The 19,579-nt window shown below is 43.6% G+C and overlaps 1 protein-coding gene and 1 long non-coding RNA gene across 2 annotated transcripts in view; one reads left to right on the top strand and one right to left on the bottom strand.

The window, feature by feature from the left end:
* Positions 1 to 787: 787 nt before the first annotated feature.
* On the bottom strand, positions 788 to 18,288 carry EED (embryonic ectoderm development). Its single transcript, XM_080579422.1, has 12 exons — positions 17,985 to 18,288; positions 13,792 to 13,944; positions 9,234 to 9,326; positions 8,290 to 8,355; positions 7,451 to 7,576; positions 7,251 to 7,332; positions 5,690 to 5,781; positions 4,615 to 4,748; positions 3,405 to 3,510; positions 2,446 to 2,604; positions 2,011 to 2,084; positions 788 to 1,114 (listed from the first exon to the last, which is right to left on the bottom strand). Exons 1-12 carry the CDS (start codon positions 18,105 to 18,107, stop codon positions 988 to 990), a joined length of 1,335 nt encoding a protein of 444 aa, XP_080435548.1. The 5' UTR covers positions 18,108 to 18,288; the 3' UTR covers positions 788 to 987.
* Positions 14,147 to 19,579, top strand: part of LOC308189465 — a 30,322-nt gene continuing 24,889 nt past the window's right edge. Inside the window, exon 1 of the long non-coding RNA XR_013946373.1 lies at positions 14,147 to 14,654. This is a non-coding gene — a long non-coding RNA (uncharacterized lncRNA). The remainder of the gene's footprint in view (positions 14,655 to 19,579) is intronic.

Here is a 19,579-nt window from a genome sequence, read left to right as displayed (position 1 = left end):
GATAAGAAGGCAGTAGGAAAAAAAAAATACCTAAAAGGTTCATCCTCAGTGAACATTCCTCTTCTTCACGCGGTTACACAGAGTTACTGTGCAGCATCTAGGACCACTTACACAGAACACAAACACCAACACTTCCACTACACCTGCACAAGTGTTTCAGCTACAGATTTTAACTGCTAATGCCGTCTGCTGTCATATTCACTTTTCCGCTTTCATTTTTATTAGCTGTACATATTTTAAACCCATATGAAATAATATATTCATTTTAGAATGAGTTATTCCTCGAGCAAGTAGAGCATTGATGACACTATTTGGAAATTCTGACAACATTAATATTTTTAATTGCCTAACCTTGATATAAAATAATCCCAGTAACCAAACAGACAAAATCCAGAGTACAGCAATGTGAACCACAAAAAAGAGCCAGAGGTTTTCCCCAAACAACAGAAACGGTGAGAAGTTCGTCCCAGTTTGAGATTATTAAAACTTAAAGTGTAACAAGTTTAAAGAGAGGAATGAGTTCAAAATATTTCTAGTAGTGATTTAACATTTATTTATGCTATATTCCTAAGTGTAGTACTTACTTTTTCAGGTCCCTGGATAATATTCAATAGCTTCATTAAGTTTTAAGTCAGCACAAAAGAGACAAGTACAGCTACAAGCAGACACGTACCAAATTTCCAGCAAGTTACTATATACTTGTGTACTAGCTGTACAGAAAGCTATTTCATAAGACAAAACCGAAAATTCTTTGCGGGAAATAATTAAAATGGACAATTCAGAAAACTTTACAAAAATACTTCTTTTTATTAAAAGCAGCAAAGTTCAAGCAGAACAATACACAGAATGTAAACATCACTAAGTTCAGCTCCAGCCTGCTGAACCTTCGAGGAAGTCTACACTAAATGCGTCTACCACACTAGCGAGTTAACAGACTATATTATAATTTGAAAATATATTTTCTACTTTGAATTAAGAAAAAGTAACTTATCGTAGTCTGTCCCAGCGCCAGATACTGGCATCATCACACACAGCTATAAGGATACTACTATCCCTGCTAAAACTGGTTTGTCGAATGGCAGCAACACATTTAGGATGAGTAAGAGTCGTACACCTATAAATAAAAGAAAATTATTCAGCTGCAATGTTAAATCTGCACTTGCTACTACAAGTGCTGTTTCACCACCGCCTTACTTATGTGACCTAGGAAGAATTTGAAGGGCAACAGGATTGCACCCTCAGTGATGTATTTCGTATTCCAAACCTGGAGTTGGGAAAGCAGCGATTTACCCTCTTTACCCATTGCCATTTCTCAACAATTTTCATGGAAGCATGGACTGAAACCTTACTAAATCACATTATTTACAACTTGGTAATCAATGTTCTTTTTCAATTGTTAGGAATAAAATATGGTAATTGGGTGATTCAAGACTGCAGCATTTTTGAGAAATTTGTATAGGCATTCATATATATTTACATATATATGCACGCAAACGTGCAGTTATGTGTGTATAAATTTCATGTTTGTGTGCATACACACACACAAACATGCAATAAAATCACCTGGCCACACAGGCAGGGAACTGAAAAGCCATCCTGTTTTCTTCACATCACACTCAAGCTAACCTTTATATTCTCACTACTCTTGTCTTTTCATTTCTTTCTCCTTTGTCATGAGCTACGCCCTCCTACCATCTCCTAATTGCTTTGTAAATTTTCCACCTAATTAGTGTGTAAGCTCTTTGAGGAAAACACATTCTTTTACTGTATCTTCACACAGTGCCCCGCACCATTTGATTGGGACCTCTTGGCACTGCTATAATGTAACAAAATAGTTTAAATAAATAAAGAGTCCAAGTCCCTGAAGGTTAACGTTATTCATTTACCTAGCAGTTAGAATGGAAAGTGGTTACCACTGTTCAAGAATTTCTGTAGTTATTAGTATAGGAAAAAGGAAAGTGCCCCAACTCCCTTTCTCAACAAAACTATAATTAAACGTGAAGTACTCACTTGGCTTTATGAGGATCCTCTATTTCTAAATCCCAAACGTAAAGTTTGCCAACCTGATTGCCCAGAGCAAGCATCTTGAAAAGAAAGCAGAGAACATACAAGTTTTGCAATATTATCCCAAGGAACTGGAAGTCGGAATTTTATGAAGACTTCAAGTTGTAAGCGAGTATTTGGACATGAATGGCTTAACAAATTTGTTGAAGGGGTTCGAACTGCTACATAATTTGCCTCCTTTTTCCCACTTTATTACCCTTCTCTGCAGGGGTAGACGATATCAGTAAATATATCAGCTTCATATAAAGCCACCTGCAGCAGACAAACTCTCCTCAAACAGCACATTACATGAGCCAGGACTTGTGCCAAACACATAAATACGGAATCAAGTGAAAAGCTACACACCTTCAGATGCAGCGAGGTCAAAGCTCCCACACATACCTTTTGCCAGAAATCCATCGAAAACCTCATGTACCATATATCGCACTGGCTGTAATCAAATCTCCCAAGTATGGTCACGTTTGACTCACTTGGCTTGATTTTATCTATATCATCTTCCATTTTGCCAGGTTTCCAGCACACAATGGCATTTTCACAAGACTAGGGAGAAACAGTGAACACACAAAAAAGTCACCTATATTTACAATTTATATAGTAAAACATTCAGTCTAGTTATAATTAAACCTAACATTTCCTGTCATAGCTTCCCCAACAACACTAAAAAAAAAGTAAAACTGAAAAAAAAAATCTCACCTTTGTCCTTAGATCACAGCCGAATCACCAACAATATATCATTGCTCTTTGCTGGGAGCCCACTGCCCTCACAGCTCTGCCAGAAAACCAGACTGCAGGAGCCCTCCCTCACCCACTTCAGAAGAAATCAACCACAAGTACTCAAAGACACTTTCACGAGCAGTTTAAATTAACCTAGATTTGAGCACTGTTCACCCAAATCCCTTCAACCAACAGGACTTCGCATGCCCCAATTTCTGGCAAAGAGGCAGCGACACCGCCGAGTTTAATACCTGCAAGCAAACGTTACTAGTGCTATCACGCAGATCAAAGGAACTCCATTACGTGAACCCTCGTTTCTCCCTTTAGCTGCAGGACCTCTCACGTAAGTAGCTGCAGAGCCTCTCTCTGGACATTTCATGCAGATCCTGGTTAGTTGGCACCCCTGTACTTTTAGCAGATCCATGACTGTAGCAATAATTCTACTTTTTGGGTAAAAGTTGCTTATCCGCACTTCCCAACAGTAGACAAAATTCACGATATACTCCATAAAATCATTTAACGCAGCACAGTTAACCTACAGCCCGAATTCCAGTAAAACTTCTACTGTTTAAGAACCTCAGAATAAGCAAATAAGAATACGATAGCTGAAAAAGCTGCTACTTTACCTTGGAAAGGATTAGATCTCCCAACCATCGTACACAGTCAACATAGTTCCTATGTATGTCTCTCGTAGAAAAGTCAGGAAAGTGAATTTTCTGAGAAATAAAAGGCCTATGGAGAAAATGGCCAAGTGAGATTCAGGGAAATACAAGTCCAATTTTCAACGGCCAGTTTTAACATATCTCAATGTTAAAATGACAGGTCTGTCTTTTTTTGTTGTTTTAACAGTTTTCTAACAAAGTAGATTTTGTATGCTTTTTTTTTTAAAAATAAAAATCGGAACATTTTCATCCTCATTCCTAATGAATGAAATTGTTTTCCAACACGTTTAACTGTAAAAGACTGTACAGAGACAGTGCTAAGCAAAACCTTCAGATGCTGCACGCAGCTCCCATTGCTAAATACCTCAAGAACTGGTTAAAGCTCAGCTTTCCTGATGCTTCTTCTGCAACATCTAAATTGTCAAATAGAAAAGCACACTAAAACAGCATTTTTTTAAAGCATCATTTAATATTTGGTAACATTACCAAAAAAAGCGAGAGCATTTTCACAGCTAGTCTCACTGCTGAACATGTTCAGTGTGTTTTAGACTCTTCAATTCTCTCAATGGTTTAACTGGAAGTTAAGATTAAAAAATTGATGAACTTCATAAAGGAGGCTTTATCTATCATGTATCTAGTAGTTATGTTTACTTGACAATTTGCTCATATTTGAGGTCAGATAAGAAAAAGTGATGAAAATTAAAGGTATTACTACATAAATGGTTTTGTCCCAGCCCCAAAGTCAGATAACAGATACAATAATTAGTGATAAATACACAATGTAAAACTAAATTATTTACTATGCTTAATTACACAGATTTGATTCCCTCCTAGAAATTTCGAGGCAAGAGGAAGAAAAGCCACTGGCATATCTTACCACAAAATGAAATACAAGCTTTGATTAAGTATGATGATAATCCCACACATTTCCTAGTCAAGCAGATAATTACAAAATAACTAAGATATTTAAAAATAAGTGCCAGAACTTTGAATTCAATGACATTCTACTGAAGCTGACACCAGAAAGACATCTTCCACAGAGATTCAGTATCCCCCAACAATCCCCAGGTCACTCACTATCTCCAAGAACTCCCGATTTCTACAGGAATTAATCTGGGCTGTTGATGAGCATATTTATTTTGCAAAGACAGCCAAGAAGATGAAAACTACGTACCTGTTAGTTTTATTTGGATTGTACTCATAAGACTCTTTGATGGCATTTATCATTCTCTTGGAATTGATTCTCCAGAGTTTTAGAGAGTGATCCATCCCACAGGACATGATTTTTTCACCCAGAAGGTCATAATCCTATGTATATGAAATAATTTTGAGCACCCCCAGCCTAAGCGGCATTATATCAACTCAGATTTTATTCCATCATTTCCATCAAAACAGCATCTTCTGCGTAGAGAATGCAATAAAACTGCATATTTCAAATAGGAAAAAAAAATACTAACAACTTAATCCTGCTCACTGCAAAGAAGCATAGTAGCTTAATAACTATAGTTATTCTCCCTCAAGGAAAAAGATGCATATTCGACAGCACTGACAGACAATGAATGAACCTACTGCTCGTGCTCTCCCTCGGTAAATTCCCTAGGTTTCATTTTATGGAGCAACCTTGGCAGAACTCCAGGGCTACTACTTGGGTGATGAGTATTTACAACTCCCAGAGAACACAGCGTCAGGTTTCATGTAGGTACACACCTCAGCTTTCGGGTCACACGACAGCAAAGGAAACAGTTGTTAATAACAGTATTAAAAGTCAAAGATTCTATTCGGTATTTGCTGGGTACCAGCATCTGTTTGCAGCCGCTGGAAAGCAGCATAGCTCACCTGAAATAACTTCTTTCCTTCACTACCACGTCTCAAAAAGGTTTATTTGCTCTTGCTGCTTTGGCTTGATAAGACCTCCAGAACTTTAAAAGTGGGACCATAATGAAAATTTATTACTCCTCCTAGCCCCACTGAGCTCTACTTTGTTGACGTCTAGGCTGCACTGAGAGAATTGGCTAGTGAAACAGATACAGCAAGTGAACACCTGTCCTGTTTATCGAGAGGTGGCCAGATCAAACCTCTAGATTTAAACTTATCTACCCCTTAAACAGCATTGATGCACTTCAGGGTTTCTGTTTTTGTTTTTCAGTAGGTATAGTATGAAAACAGTGCACAGGAGGACAAAAAGTTGCATATTACAGGCTTACTACCCTTTGTAAATCTAAATCACTGCCCCACAGTCTTCCACTTACTGCACTTAACACCTCATCCCTGTGCCCTTCTACTCCTCCAAATATTGCAACCAGCGTGTCTGTCTGGATGTTCCACAGCCTCAATGCATGATCTATAAAGAACAAATAAAATTACATGCTGCTTTTTACACGTACATATGAATAATATATTTCAGCTTCACCACTTTCAATAAAAGGTGTTCAAGTAAACATTTAAAAGGCACTTAATTCTTCTTCAGTTGTTAGAAACAATGGAACTGCATTAACTAAATTGCCATTACAACTAAGCTACTGTTAGAGTAATTCTGTAATTGAGAAAGCGTGCCCGTCCCCCTCCCCTAGGGATAGCTTCTACAGAAATATACTTAGGTCTTTAGGTCTTCTGAAAAAGAAAGAGTCTGATCTTGGACAAGTATGCCTTTATCTAGTCTTATCTCAAAAGCAACTTTGTATTTCAAAAAAGAAAACGTTAATTTTAAGTCATTCTTACATCAGCATTTATAAAGCTTTTATTTCCCCCTTTTTTTAATTCTTTAAACAATTATTCTTTATGAATCACAGACTGTAGGGATGGGAGTTACTGTTTCCATAAACGATACACATTTCAAAGTCAGTCGGACTAATCCACTTGTTTAAAGGAAGTTTAAACAATTTCTAATGAAGAACCTCTACCGTATTTCCCATTGGGTTCCACAAATACACTGCACTGAATTACAACAATGCCAACTCGAAGGCCACACAGGCCCAAACATTGTCCTCTTTTTCTATTCGTCTCTCAGCCAAGCAGTTCTGAGACCCCAGGACTCTCCCACCTCATGCCCAATTGTAGGTAGCACCCGGCCCAAGACTACAGCTGATGTCAAAAAAGTATTAAAAAGACAATACACAGAACTTTAGAAATTCAAAAGCACGAACTTGAGGTTCCCAACCCTAATTCTCATGTCGTGTCCTCAGTAACACTGAAGTCAAAAGCCCCCTTATGTTGCCAGCCCTAGTGTTCCTGAAGGCTTAACTCTTGAGGCAGATCAAGTATCCCCTCCTTTAACAGAACAGCCAAGATTAGGAAGTTGTGACTGTTTAGACTGGCCAAGCCCATGAGACACCATACCAAAAAAACGCTTCTCCCTTCCCTAATATCCTTTTTACGCAAAGTCCAATTAAAGTCAGAGCTGCTCTTGAGAGAGGGAATCAAAGTTTTGCCCATGACGAAGGTGGTGAATGTCACCTGCAACTTTATGACATTCCCACTAGATGGCAAGATGCTTCAACAATTGAAAACTAATAACTAAGAAAGGAAAGAGCAACTCCAATTCTCACATTTCTTTCTCTGAAAAAGCAGCACTATTCACAATCCCGTTGCACCACAGGTGGAGTTATTTTTAGTGTAGGCCATGGATTTAAATACGTGCATGATGTACAGCCATAAAGAGCAAGATTTGCTCTAGACTTTAAAGGTAAACTTGTTCAGTGCCATTAACAAAATTCTCAAAGACTTGAGAGATTTTGGCCATTTTCAAGACCAAAAATCCAATCCAAAGTATCCTGATTTATACAAAAACAAAAGAGTTTTGTTTTTCCTCACCTTTGCTTACAGATAAAAGGAGATTTGGATCTCTTGGATGGAATTTCAGTTCATTGATTGCATTTCCATGGCCCACGTAGTGCTGGGATAGAATTCAGAGACCAAGTTATCATTTCCCTTCACGTTTACATGTATTTAGAAGACATATGTTTCATGCCTTACTGAAACACAAGCTATATCCCAAAGTTCTGAGCACTCACCTTTATGCACTGCATTGTAATAGGGTTAATTATCCTGATAATACCCCTGGACCCTGCCACAGCAAGAAGAGGATGGCTTGTATTGCTATCGTACGTCCACGCACAGGTATAGAAATTTTCATCTGCCTACAACATCTCATGTTAAGGAACACAGACTTTCGGTCTGGTTTTGAGTAAAATAAACTTTTTTTTTAAATAAAAAAAATTGACTTTTTAAAACAAACTTGTTGCTATTTTATTAAAGTGCCAAGGAGTCTGTGCTGGTCCAATAACAAAAAGATAAATATTTGATTATACATCTGCAAATACCAGCAACATTGACTTTTCTCCAGATGTTTCCTCACTTCTGTTCCATAACACACAAGGAACACCTCTCTCTTGGCATCACTTTTCAACCTCTTTCTCCAAACCACTGAAAGACTGGGAATAAAGATGAGGATGAATCAAGAGCAAACTGACCAACAAACATTATTACTCAGAGCATGAAATATCATTCTTAGGCTTTAAATCCAGGTCCAGTCCAGAGAGAAGCGAAGACCACATCCGCTGTTTTACAGTGAAACACCGCACAAATTAGCGTTAGGAAGATTAAACCAACAGAGAATTGGTTTTCAAATACTTTAATACAGCTCATTCCATGAGCCAGTGTTTCTAATATTATTTCAATAGGAGGGACTCTAGGATGTGGAAAAGAAAAAGACTTGGACCTAACATGAACAATGTGCCACATGAGCAAAGTATGAAATCACAGACAAAACCTGTGTGTTATTTTTCCTACGAAGCCTCTTCATCTGATAAAGAGGAACCAAACAAGTGCCTTTTTGAACTTAAAAGGATACGTCAGCATCCACGTAGGACTGCAACAGACGGATTTCTCCTTGGGAATGACATTCATATAAGGTAACCTGTTAAAAAAAAAGAGAGCAATTGTGATATTTCAGGAGGAAATCATATGCACCTGTATACTGACTTCCTTATGCAGAGGGGCAGAGTGCTTTTATGCCTTAGCTCTCATCCATTACCCATTTGTTCCTCACAGGTGGGAGTGGTTTGATAAAAGATGCTCATAGCAGTTTCAGTTTAACACCACTCCAGGAGTTGGCAGTCCTTCCCAGATACTGCTTGACTTGTCTCAGTAAGGTTAAGCCCTGTTTGTAACCAGTTACAGGGCAGCCGCCTCCAACTAGAGGCAGTCTTTTACAGCAGTAATTGATACACAGTTTACTCTTAGTTTAGCACTTTTGCTAACTGTCAGGTGGAAGAAGCCAGGAAATGAAAGGCTTCTTGTTTATTCACAACACTTCCACAGAACGCGCTTCAGAGTTATTTTCAAGGCTGAAATGACATAGATCCTTCTCCATAAAAAGCCCATAAAGACATTCCCACAGGCCATTAATTTAGCTACTGAGCTACCTGGCTTCCTTGCAGACACTTCTCATCCCATTTTAGAGCATACAACCGTTTGGAAACAGTAACGCATACAAGGAGTAATTTTAGTGACAAGATACATTTATGCACCTGTCTTCCTTCCTCTCTGTTTACCTTACCGGAGGAATTTCCATCACCATACAGAGGCTAACTCCCAAATAGCTAAAGCATGCCATCACACAACAATTCAGAGGCTGCACCTCTCCCAGATAACAGACGCTACGTACCTCAGCAGTAAAGCTTGCTATACGAAGGATCTTGTGTCAGTGCTAAACACAGGTAAAGGGTTTGGTTGAAACCAGGAACGCAAACAAAAGCACACGGAAGGGCTTACGGTTAAAAACAGATTACTCACTCTGTTGCTGCCCACAGTGGCAAAAACGAGAGGATCACCTTCTTTACTGTGCCAGTTAAACTGGACTCCAAACAAAGGCTGACCATGGTCCTCCTGGAGATGCAAAGTACGATTAGAGACAAAATAAATAAAACCCACAGACACATTATTTTTGTGAAACTCAGCTGTGGTGGTAAACAGTTTAATTGCTACGTTCTCCTCCAACTACCAGGTTCCCATCCAGGATAATTTCAGGTAGCGAACAGTTAAAAAGAACAGTTTTGTTGCGTCACATTTTCACTGGGCTCTCTTATGGAAGGCTAAAGAAATACTTCTCCCCCTCTGCCTCCCCCCCAAAAAAAGGTTTTAAACAGTGAAGGGGAAGAACTGTTGTCTCACAGTTACAGCCAGAAGTTTGGCAGAACTCCTGAGTTATATTTGCAGCTCTACTATTTACTTTGTTTTGCCACTACCAACAAGGAAAGCTTTTAAGGCCAAGTCTATACGCATTTTATATTACTTTCACACACGGATTCACAACTTCACAGAGGAGACCTACAAGGACTAAGAAGAATTATGCTGGTGTAACAGTGGAGAAGGGTTACATTTAGCTATTACAGCACAGTTAGGTCTTGCAGCTCTCTCACAGATTCGATGAACTAACTCCAGCACGTCACAAAGCTGCTGCAAAGTTCATATCTACAAAGTGTTTTCAGATCTCCTTCAAGAACAGTCACCAGAAGAATGTCAAGAATTATTTTTAAAGAGCTTACATCAGTTTAAGAGAAGAAAAAAAGCAGATATGTTTATAAATTGTGATGAATATGGTGGTGCTTGTTATTAATTGATAACAGTATTTTGGCCTGTCCTGACAGGATGTTTTCAGTAAGAATAATGTTCATTAGAGTGCCTCCCCACAGGGGACTGTCTGGGACAGTACAGGCAGGAAGGAAGTGTCTCATGATGGCTGTTAAGCAGCCTTCAAATGGTAGGGCTTCAGAGACAAGACGAGAAATATTAGCCCTGGCAGCTCTGACCTGTGCAAGCACCAAAGAATGAATTTGAGGAGGGGGCGGGGAGTTCAACACTTCTCAGAACGAGCTTACTAAGAAGTAAGGAGGGCCGGAAGAATTTAAAGTAGGCAGTATTTACTGAGAAAGGCAGTATCTGTTATTACCTCGACAGGCAGAGCTGGAAAGAGACTGAAGAAAATCTCTGAGTGAAGGCCCTCCCGCATTTCTTAGAGAAAGGCTGTAATTTTCAAAGCTGAATACACATTAAGAAGAACTGTTCACAGTTCAACTCAAAGTATTACCCATCATAACATGAAAGGACAAAGTAGTAGGTTTGTGGGATGGGGGAACAGGGGAAAAGCAGCAAGGTCATTAGTGACCCCAGGACAGAGAAAAAAGCAGGTATTTGGCACCAGTAAAGCACTGCAGCTTAATTAGAGATGTAGAATGAGGAAAACACTTGGGTATCTGTCTGAAGAAGTTATGCTTTCCTCATCTAACCTACCATCATCCTCACTGGTCAGAGAGAGCACATACTGTTTTGATAATACTTATCTGCTTTATTTAATCTTTGTTCCAGCTGCTAACGATGAACCAGGTTTTTAAAAAATTTACACTGTTAGGTGCTGCACATTCTGGTTATCATGAGATGCCCGATCTGGTTTGTGCAGACAGCCAAGTTTGACCTACATGCTGGTTCAAGAGAGGAACTGAGAAATGCCATCTTGACCCCGATATAAATAAAGGGCACAAAACCCAAAGTACTCAGGTTCCTCGTGCACCACACAGAAGGCGCAGAAACCAACAGACCTCCAGCTGCTACAAAAGCAGATAATCAGTGGTTAGTTCTGCCCTTACTCACCCAACGCCAACGCAGGTTCAGGCAGGCAAAGTGAGACTAGAACTGCCTTTAGACAGAAGGCAGGGAAATAACCACCAGGCCAACGCAGCCGAAAATAACCACCTGCAACTAGATGAGCACACTGTACAGTGCTAGTGAGGCACCAACGGACCACACGCGCACTCCCAGTTCCCCCAAGTGGAAGCAAACCTTCCTGGCGGTGGTTTTAGTCAGCTTTCCCTTTCAGGGTAACAAACCAGGATCCTGCGCGTGGCTGGTTCCTGATTCCCAGCTCAGGGGACAGTGAGTAGAGGCTGAGAGACATCGACCTGCTAACAGCTACTGAGGCACACTCTAAACAAGAGCAAAGGGTCGGGCAGATGATGGCGTTGTTCTGAAGGGAGCACATCAAAGGAGAATTCTGTGCTGGAAGATCTATAAAAAAAATTATACATAGATGTATGTGAGGATGTACTTCTCCTCACTGTATATGCTCAGTTATAAACTACATTTCCACTCAGAGAGCAACGATTTTTTCAGGACGTGCCACAGTAACTCAGTACCGTAAAAAAGCAATAAAAATAAAACACTTTCTGATTTCCTGTCATTTTCCAAGTTATATATTTGTTTTCCTGATGCCTAAATTTCAGCCCAAATAACTTCCACACTAGTGTTTAAAAAGCATATTTAGCAAGCAGTGTGTTTTTCAGGCTGAATCATAACCGTTTAACGTTCAAAGCAGTGGGCAATGGGCATGTTTTCCTAAGGGGGGAAAAAAAAGGAAAAAATAAGAGTAGGAAATTGAAAGAAGCAAACAAACCATAATTTATACACCTCTAAAGAACATTAAAATAAATTTCCATGTCTTTAAATCACGTTGACTTCTCATTAATTTCAGCACATACGTCTTACAGCATAGTTCAAAGGCAGAATGGGATATACATGACATGATATCCAAAGAGTCGTGTCTTTCTGAACCTATATACAACATTCAATCGCTACACTTTATCTTCACGGTATTTCCAAGATTAGTACGGAGGAACAGGAAAAAGAAAAGAAGAGAAGCTTCCCCAAAAACAAAGTAAAAAAGGCTGACCAAATTTGGCTGCTACCTGGTCTTTAAACCAGTTCAAAGAGAAATGGGAAGACACAAAAAATATCCTGCTTAGAGTGAATGTAGCTTTTCAGCTGCGTTTGATTCCCCTTGCACAGGAAACTGGGGATTGCTTAACCACGCAGGGTGGTCCTTTGGGTCACCCCAGAGCAGGGATGAGGGGATGCTCTGTTTTACCAAAAGAACTCGGTAAATACTAACCACTTTGGGATATCTGGTCGGTGGAAAGAAAACAAATACGCTCAGCAAAACTCAGGACTTGCTAAATGTTTGGGTGCTGGAAGGCCCACGCCAGTGGCTGAAGCAAGACTTTAAGCCACAGAAAGCACCGTCTGCGGGGGCGATGCCTGTGAATCACAGGAGCAGCTGCCTACCTAGGTCAAAGCGAAAGAACTACTCTTCCTCCGCCGCCCTGAAAGAGATAACGTGGTTTTTGAAGCATAAAAGTTAAGATCGACTTGCTTCCCAGACACTTTTGTCAGCTTAACTTCATATCGCAACTTCTCCAGTGGCAAAGCTCATTTAGGAGGTTTCCAGGCTCCAAACGTCTCAGCCCCTCCTGCTCAGCTACCCAGTTATTTCCGTGAGACGATCTGAAGCCTTAGTTCAGGAACAGTGTCACCAGCAAAGCTTAACAGTTGTTGAGAGTGTGGGAGAATGACAAACCCGCTACAGGAATTCTGCAGCAAATGCAGATGCATTTATGTCGACTTCTTGTTAGCCAAATATAAAGTTTAAGAGAACTCCCATCTTCTTCCAGGTCCAACTTTCCTTTATTCAGAAATCTTAGAAAAATTGTATCGCACAGTGTGTTTACAGCTTTTGACACGCAGATATCCCCCCCAAGGCTGGGGAAGGAAAGAACACCCTGACAGGGCACAAGAATCCAAATGTAAATAATTGATTCGGTTCACCATAGTCTGCAACTATGCAGAAGAAAACGATACCCTAAAACACAAGAACGGGGAGTAAAGATCACGAATCCCCGTCCCTTAATGCCTCCAGATGCTCTGTGGGAATATAAATGTGACCTACATCAGGTGTGACCACACAGTCACAACACTCCTGATAAATTAACCGCAGCACACAGCACACCTTTTATGTCAATTGCCTGAAGACAGAAAAAATGATATTAAAAATGTGAGAAGAATGCTGTAATTTAAGAAGAACGTTGTAATTTATTTTTTTAAGAAGAATGTTTTAATTTCTTTTTAAAATACATTTCATCAGGCAGAAAAGTCCGTATGAATTCTGTGCTCTGCATCACGTTGTCACGTTTTGTTTGGTATCAATCTGTTTATCAGCATCTTATCTCAATAACTACAGCTCTGGTGAAATAATTATAAAATACCATACATAAAACTTTGCAAAAACATAAAAAATAGGACTAATTGCAGCATTACCTACTGATTCCTGTTTCCCAGTATTCTTTTTCTTCAGAACTTTGGGTATTCCAAATAAGAAAGGTACTTTCATCAAATAAGCACAGAAAATGGATATTTTGAAATATTCTCTGCTCTGTGTGTAATTATTTTGACGCTGTCACATAGTTTATATCACCGCCAGCAAACGGTACCCACCATCCCCACGCCGAAGCTTCCATACACCCACCTTTAGGCTATTTACACATTTGAAGGAGTATTTGCACTTCTTTGACTTCCATTTGCCTTTCCCCCAGCTTTTTCTTCCCGGTGCGTTAGGAGTGTTCGTCGGGGTGTCCGGGCGCTCCGTGTTAGTACCACTTTCAATGCTAACAGCATCATCCTAAAAACAGGTTGTACAGAATACAGTAAGTGTAAAATATAAATAAAATAAATATTAAAAAGTTATACAGAATATAACGAAGGTATCATTAAATGGTATATGAATTCAGCTAATTCCAGAGCTCGGCCTTTTCATTTTCCCTCCTCCATAAGGACAGCAGATCTCCCAGGACTTTTTATTTCTTTATTTAGATTCACGTACTTAAATCCATTGCTAACGTAATCGCATTTCTCTCCAGAAGCAGAACGTGAGTCACACGAGGGCTGATCCAAAGGGGCCATACGTGCGCCGTGATCTAGCGAAGTTTCCTTGGAATACAGGAAGCTGCCCTTAGGAAACGTCTCAAGATAAAGTGGTTGCTTTCCCTGGAAAGCATCTCTGACGCAGATGGAACGAGTGCTTCTGAAGTAAGGAATGAAGAGGGTGTTTGTGGAAAAACATTAGGTTATGCCACGTCAGGCATCTAGCCCTGCTGGGAGATTTCTGGACACCCTCAGCAGCTACAGGCAAAGCGCAGCCCTGCAGTAACGCGCTTCTGCAATAAGTCAGCACCGCCACTAGAAGAGGAAGTCCCACCCCTCCCTCTGCTCTTTTCTACAGATTCCTGCTTCGACTTAAAGCTGCATTAAAAAAAAAACCACACCACAACATAAAGAATAGTTTCCTGTCTGATCCAACCGGGCCTCCAACCAACAGCAGCCAGAGCCAAGGTAAGAAGGGGGAAAGCTGAAATAAGGGGTGGGCAAAACCACCCTTAACATAATTGTCGCAAATTGACCTAAAACTACCAAGTTAACAGAAAATACTGCTTGCTCTGGCAGGCAAAAGAGCCTATCGTATCCTGGGGCACATCAGGCACGGCATTGCTAGTGGCTGAGCGAAGGGATTGTCCTGCTCTGCTCTGCGCTGGTGCGGCCTCACCTCGAGCACAGGCTGCAGGTTTGGGCGCTACAGTATAAAAGGGACATAAAACTATCAGAGAGTGTCCAAAGGAGGGCTACAAAGATTGGGAAGGGTCTAGACGGGAAGACATGTGAGGAGCGGCTGAGGTCCCTTGGTTTGTTCAGCCCAGAGCAGAGCAGGCTGAGGGGAGGCCTCATGGCGGCCTGCAGCTCCCTCACGAGGGGAGCGGAGGGGCAGGCGCTGAGCTCTGCTCTCTGGGGACAGCGACAGGACCCGAGGGAACGGCATGGAGCTGGGACAGGGGAGGGTCAGGCTGGGTGTTAGGGAAAGGTTCTGCACCCAGAGGGTGGTCGGGCACTGGGACAGGCTGCCCAGGGCAGTGGTCGCAGCACCGAGCTGCTGGAGTTCAAGAGGTGTTTGGACAACGCTGTCAGCCACAGGGCCTGATTTTGGGGTGGTGCTGTGTGGAGCCAGGAGTTGGACTTGATCATCTTTGTGGGTCCCTTCCGACTCGGGCTATCGTGATTTTACGGTTCCACATGCAGCCCACCTGCAGTACACCACCCACAAGCACATCCATCCCCATTCCCTGCATCCCCCATCACTGCACGCTCCACCTGCACCACAACAAGCAGCGCCTGCAGTTCCACACGAGAAACTTCAGCTTGTTAAATCAACAAACCTTTTTTTCCCCTGGCAAGTTAGTCTGGTCATCTTCCACCAGAAAGCTGGGAGAAAACATCTCAAATGAGGCCACGTAATGACTACAGCTGACCTCGGGGAGACAGAGGCAGCCTTTCACTGGAAGATGTTCGATGTAACACAAAGCTGCAGCAAGAACTCCACTAGGAGCATGGAGTAAGGGCAGCTGTAAACATCAGCGCATCGATTCCCACCAAACATTTATGCTCTGTCCCAGTTTCACATTTGTACCATCAGCCAGAAGAGGGACAGACGTACGGGTCTTGGGTTGCCCAACAACTTTGAAAACCAGGACATCAATGAGGAGAAAAAGGAGGGAAGACAACACACCATGGAGGCTGTAAGGGAACTGCCCAAGCCCGGAATCACTCCCAAAAGAGCCAACCCTCTCCCAACAGGCATAGCTGGCTCTTCCAATTTCTTCTCTTGTACCCTAAGAAACTTCTGGGCTGTCCAAACTCTGGTCTCCCAAGAGTACTCGCTAGCAAGAGCCACAGCACTTCACAGAACCTGTAACTACATCACCAACAAGCTTGCCTTTGGGATGCCTGAGGACCAAAAAGACAGACTTCCCCCGAATCAGTTGTTATGCCAAACGTAAGCAGAATCCAGACCTTTCTGGACTAGCGGGGTTCAGTAACAAACCCTCGGGAACAGACCGCTTTCCCTTTTGAGACTGGTCTCATCTTCAGTAACCACACAGCCCACGTGCTAACCTACAACGAACACTAACGCACGCCCAAAATCTGTCACCATATCTCACCCAGATTCACAAATGCACGTATCTGTAGGGCAAACATACGTTTGTTGGTCTGCACAACCAGCTGCCAGATGACGATGAGCAGCTAAACAGGATCAGCAGCAGCAGGACACCGCACCTTGGGGCTGTTCCCCCATGAACAGCACTTCCACGGGGTACTGGAGACGTGGCGCAGATCCCTCACTTTCTGGATAAGCGCTCTAACCAAGGAAAGTGTTGTTCAGGGATAGCACCCAAGTAACTTCCCCACTGCAGCAGCTGCATGAGTTAGATACCTGTGACTGCCTTTTGGGTACGGAGCTGTTCTGTACCAACCATGCTACCTCAAGCCCCGAGCACCGGACTCAGAATCCTAGAATCGTTACGGTTAAAAGAGCCCTCCAAGATCACCTGGTCCAACCACCCTCCTACCACCAATGTCACCCACTAAACTCTCCCTGTCACCAATGCCACCCACTAAACTTCCCCCTGTACTCAGCTCTGGTGAGGCCGCACCTTGAGTACTGTGTTCAGTTTTGGGCCCCTTGCTACAAGAAGGACATTGAGGTGCTCAAGAGAGTCCAGAGAAGGGCAACGAAGCTGGTGAGGGGTCTGGAGAACAAGGCTTACGAGGAGCGGCTGAGGGAGCTGGGCTTGTTCAGCCTGGAGAAGAGGAGGCTCAGGGGCGACCTTATCGCTCTCTATAGGTACCTTAAAGGAGGCTGTAGCGAGGTGGGGGTTGCTCTATTCTCCCACGTGCCTGGTGACAGGACGAGGGGGAACGGGCTAAAGTTGCGCCAGGGGAGGTTTAGGTTGGCTATTAGGAAGAATTTATTTACTGAAAGGGTTGTTAGGCATTGGAATGGGCTGCCCAGGGAAGTGGTTGAGTCACCATCCCTGGAGGTCTTTAAAAGACATTTAGATGTAGAGCTCAGTGCTATGGTTTAGTGGAGGACTTGTTAGTGTTAGGTCAGAGGTTGGACTCGGTGATCTTGGAGGTCTCTTCCAACCTAGATGATTCTGTGATTTTGTGAACCATGTCCCTAAGCACCACATCCAACCTTTCCTTAAACACCCCCAGGGACGGTGACCCCACCACCTCCCTGGGCAACCCGTCCCAATGCCTGACCGCTCCTTCTGAGAAGAAATGTCTTGAAGAAATGCTTGGAGCTCACATCCTCACCCCTCACAGCTGCCTTCTGCTGCCAGCACCTGAGCGTTACCCCCTACTCCTCCTCCACCGCGGGGCCACACGTGCACACTTACACCAAGTTTTACTCTACAACGCGGCCGTGAAGCCAAATGACATGAGGAGAAAGACCGCTGGCTCTTTTCGCTGTTTCACGGGGAAAAAGACAAATTAAAAGTGCCATTGTAACGCCTCCCCTGAGCACCACCTGGGGCCTGAGCCCACTTTGGTCGGGGCCAGAGCCCACCGTGGGCCCCCAATTCCCCCTCACCCACGTGGAGGCGATGCGGGGGCGCTCCCTCAGCCCCGCAGGGCTCCCCACAGCCGGAGGTCTCCCCTCGACAGCCCCCACAGGGGATCCCCGACCCCCTGAGGGCCCGGCCGGGGGGTCCGAGGCCGGGGCCCAGCCTCAGGAACGATCGCAGCGTTGCCCCCTCAGAGCGGGGCCGGGCCTGGCCGCGGCCCCTTCGCCTCAAACCCAGCGTTTGGTCCCAGCTCGGGCCTCACGTTCTCGTCTCCGGACAGGTCCCCGGGGTTGCTGTTCTCGTCGCTGCTCAGCTTCTGCTTCTTGGCCGGCATCTCGGGCCCGACTCCCGCCGCCGCCGCCGGGGCTTCTCCCCGCTCAGACATCTTCCCCGCCCCCGCCGCGCTGCCGTAAAGCGCGCCCGGGGAAGGTCGGCAGGACGCTGCCGGAAAGCAGCGCCGCGCCCCGCTCCGTAGGGAAAGCCGGGGCAGGTGCCACACTGCCGTAAAAGGGCCTTTCCCGCGCGGCGCCGCTGCGCTGAGGGGCTGGGGGGAGCTGATGGAGCTCGGGGTTAAATAAAGGCGGCTTTAACTGCGCGGAGGCGTGCTGGTGTTTTATGTCGTTGTTTGGCAGGCGGTGTAAGTGTGCTGTTAGTCACCGTGGCAAGCTTGGCCGGCTGAGTGGGTGGGTGTGAGTGTGTGTGAGGTGTTCTTGTCCCACAGTCGCTCTGTCATACAATCCTATAATCATTAAGGTTGGAAAGCCCTCCAAGATCATCTGGTCCAACCATCCCCCTACCACCAATGTCACCACCAAACCATGTCCCTAAGTACCACGTCCAACCTTCCCTTGAACACCCCCAGGGACGGTGACTCCACCACCTCCGTGGGCAACCTATCCCAATGCCTGACCGCTCTTGCTGAGAAGAAATGTCTCCTCATTTCCAACCTGAACCTCCCCTGGCACAACTTGAGGCCGTTCCCTCTGGTCCTATCACTGGTTACCTGTGAGAAGAGGCCGACCCCCAGCTCCCCACCCCTTCCTTTCAGGCAGTTGCAGAGAGCAGTAAGGTCTGCCCTGAGCCTCCTCCAGACCAAACCCCCCCAGTTCCCTCAGCTGCTCCTCATCGGACTTGTGTTCCAGGCCAGCAGTCCCTCTGTCCATTTCATGCTGCTCTCAAGTGCCTTTTAATGTGCACGAAGTGCGGTTTTTTTTGGTTCTTTTGCTCTCCAAAGAGCCCCACAAAGTGAGCATACGAGGCAGCTGGCGAGCCTTGGCACCTGCCTTGTCACCTCAGGCACAGATGAAATACAGCAACAAAATCCTGTCCAAAACCCACCCGGCCCTCTGCTCCCCAGCAAACTTCTACCACGGCTGTAGATAAAATGCTGCTGTTGCCAGATTTTAATTTATTCATCTCTAAAACCGCAGGTCCCAGAGTCATAATAATTATGAGTGGTAAAAAAAAAATAAAAAATAAAAAAATCGCTACCAAAGGGGGAAAGTAATCTGCCCACAGGCACAATGTCTTATCTGCTTTTCTTGTAGGGGCAGAAACAAGTCTTTCCTCCCTGGGGGAGACATTCCGGTCTTGCAAAGTGGTTTCTTGGAGGGCAGTGACAGAGGTGAGCCTGCCTTATCTAAACTTTAATCTGGCATAAACTTCAGAGATAAGGAGGAAGAGAGGAAGCTTAAACTGGTGTGTGCTGTTTTTAGCAATAGTCTCTTTTCTGCTGCAGATCTGTAGGCTCCACTGAAGCACTGCATAATATACAGCAAAAGGTTGTAGATCACAACTAATAAAAGCTCTGGGAGCTCACAACTGCTCAGATTTGTGCTCTAAGATCAAGGTTGTGAT

The sequence above is a fragment of the Anser brachyrhynchus genome (genome assembly GCF_964034855.1).
Source record: "Anser brachyrhynchus genome assembly, chromosome: 1".
Taxonomy (NCBI): domain Eukaryota; kingdom Metazoa; phylum Chordata; class Aves; order Anseriformes; family Anatidae; genus Anser; species Anser brachyrhynchus.
The sequence above is the reverse complement of the archived record's forward strand: the minus strand, read 5'-3'. Positions and strand labels throughout refer to the sequence as shown.

What these genes read in the sequence shown, in the direction of transcription:
- EED (XM_080579422.1), bottom strand. Translation starts at nt 18,107, where the DNA reads ATGTCTGAGCGGGGAGAAGCCCCGGCGGCGGCGGCGGGAGTCGGGCCC. An exon ending in ACCTGTCCGGAGACGAGAAC is followed by an intron (nt 13,945 to 17,984) that starts GTGAGGCCCGAG and finishes ACCTGTTTTTAG; the next exon opens with GATGATGCTGTTAGCATTGA. An exon ending in GAGATCTAATCCTTTCCAAG is followed by an intron (nt 2,605 to 3,404) that starts GTAAAGTAGCAG and finishes GTTTCTCCCTAG; the next exon opens with TCTTGTGAAAATGCCATTGT.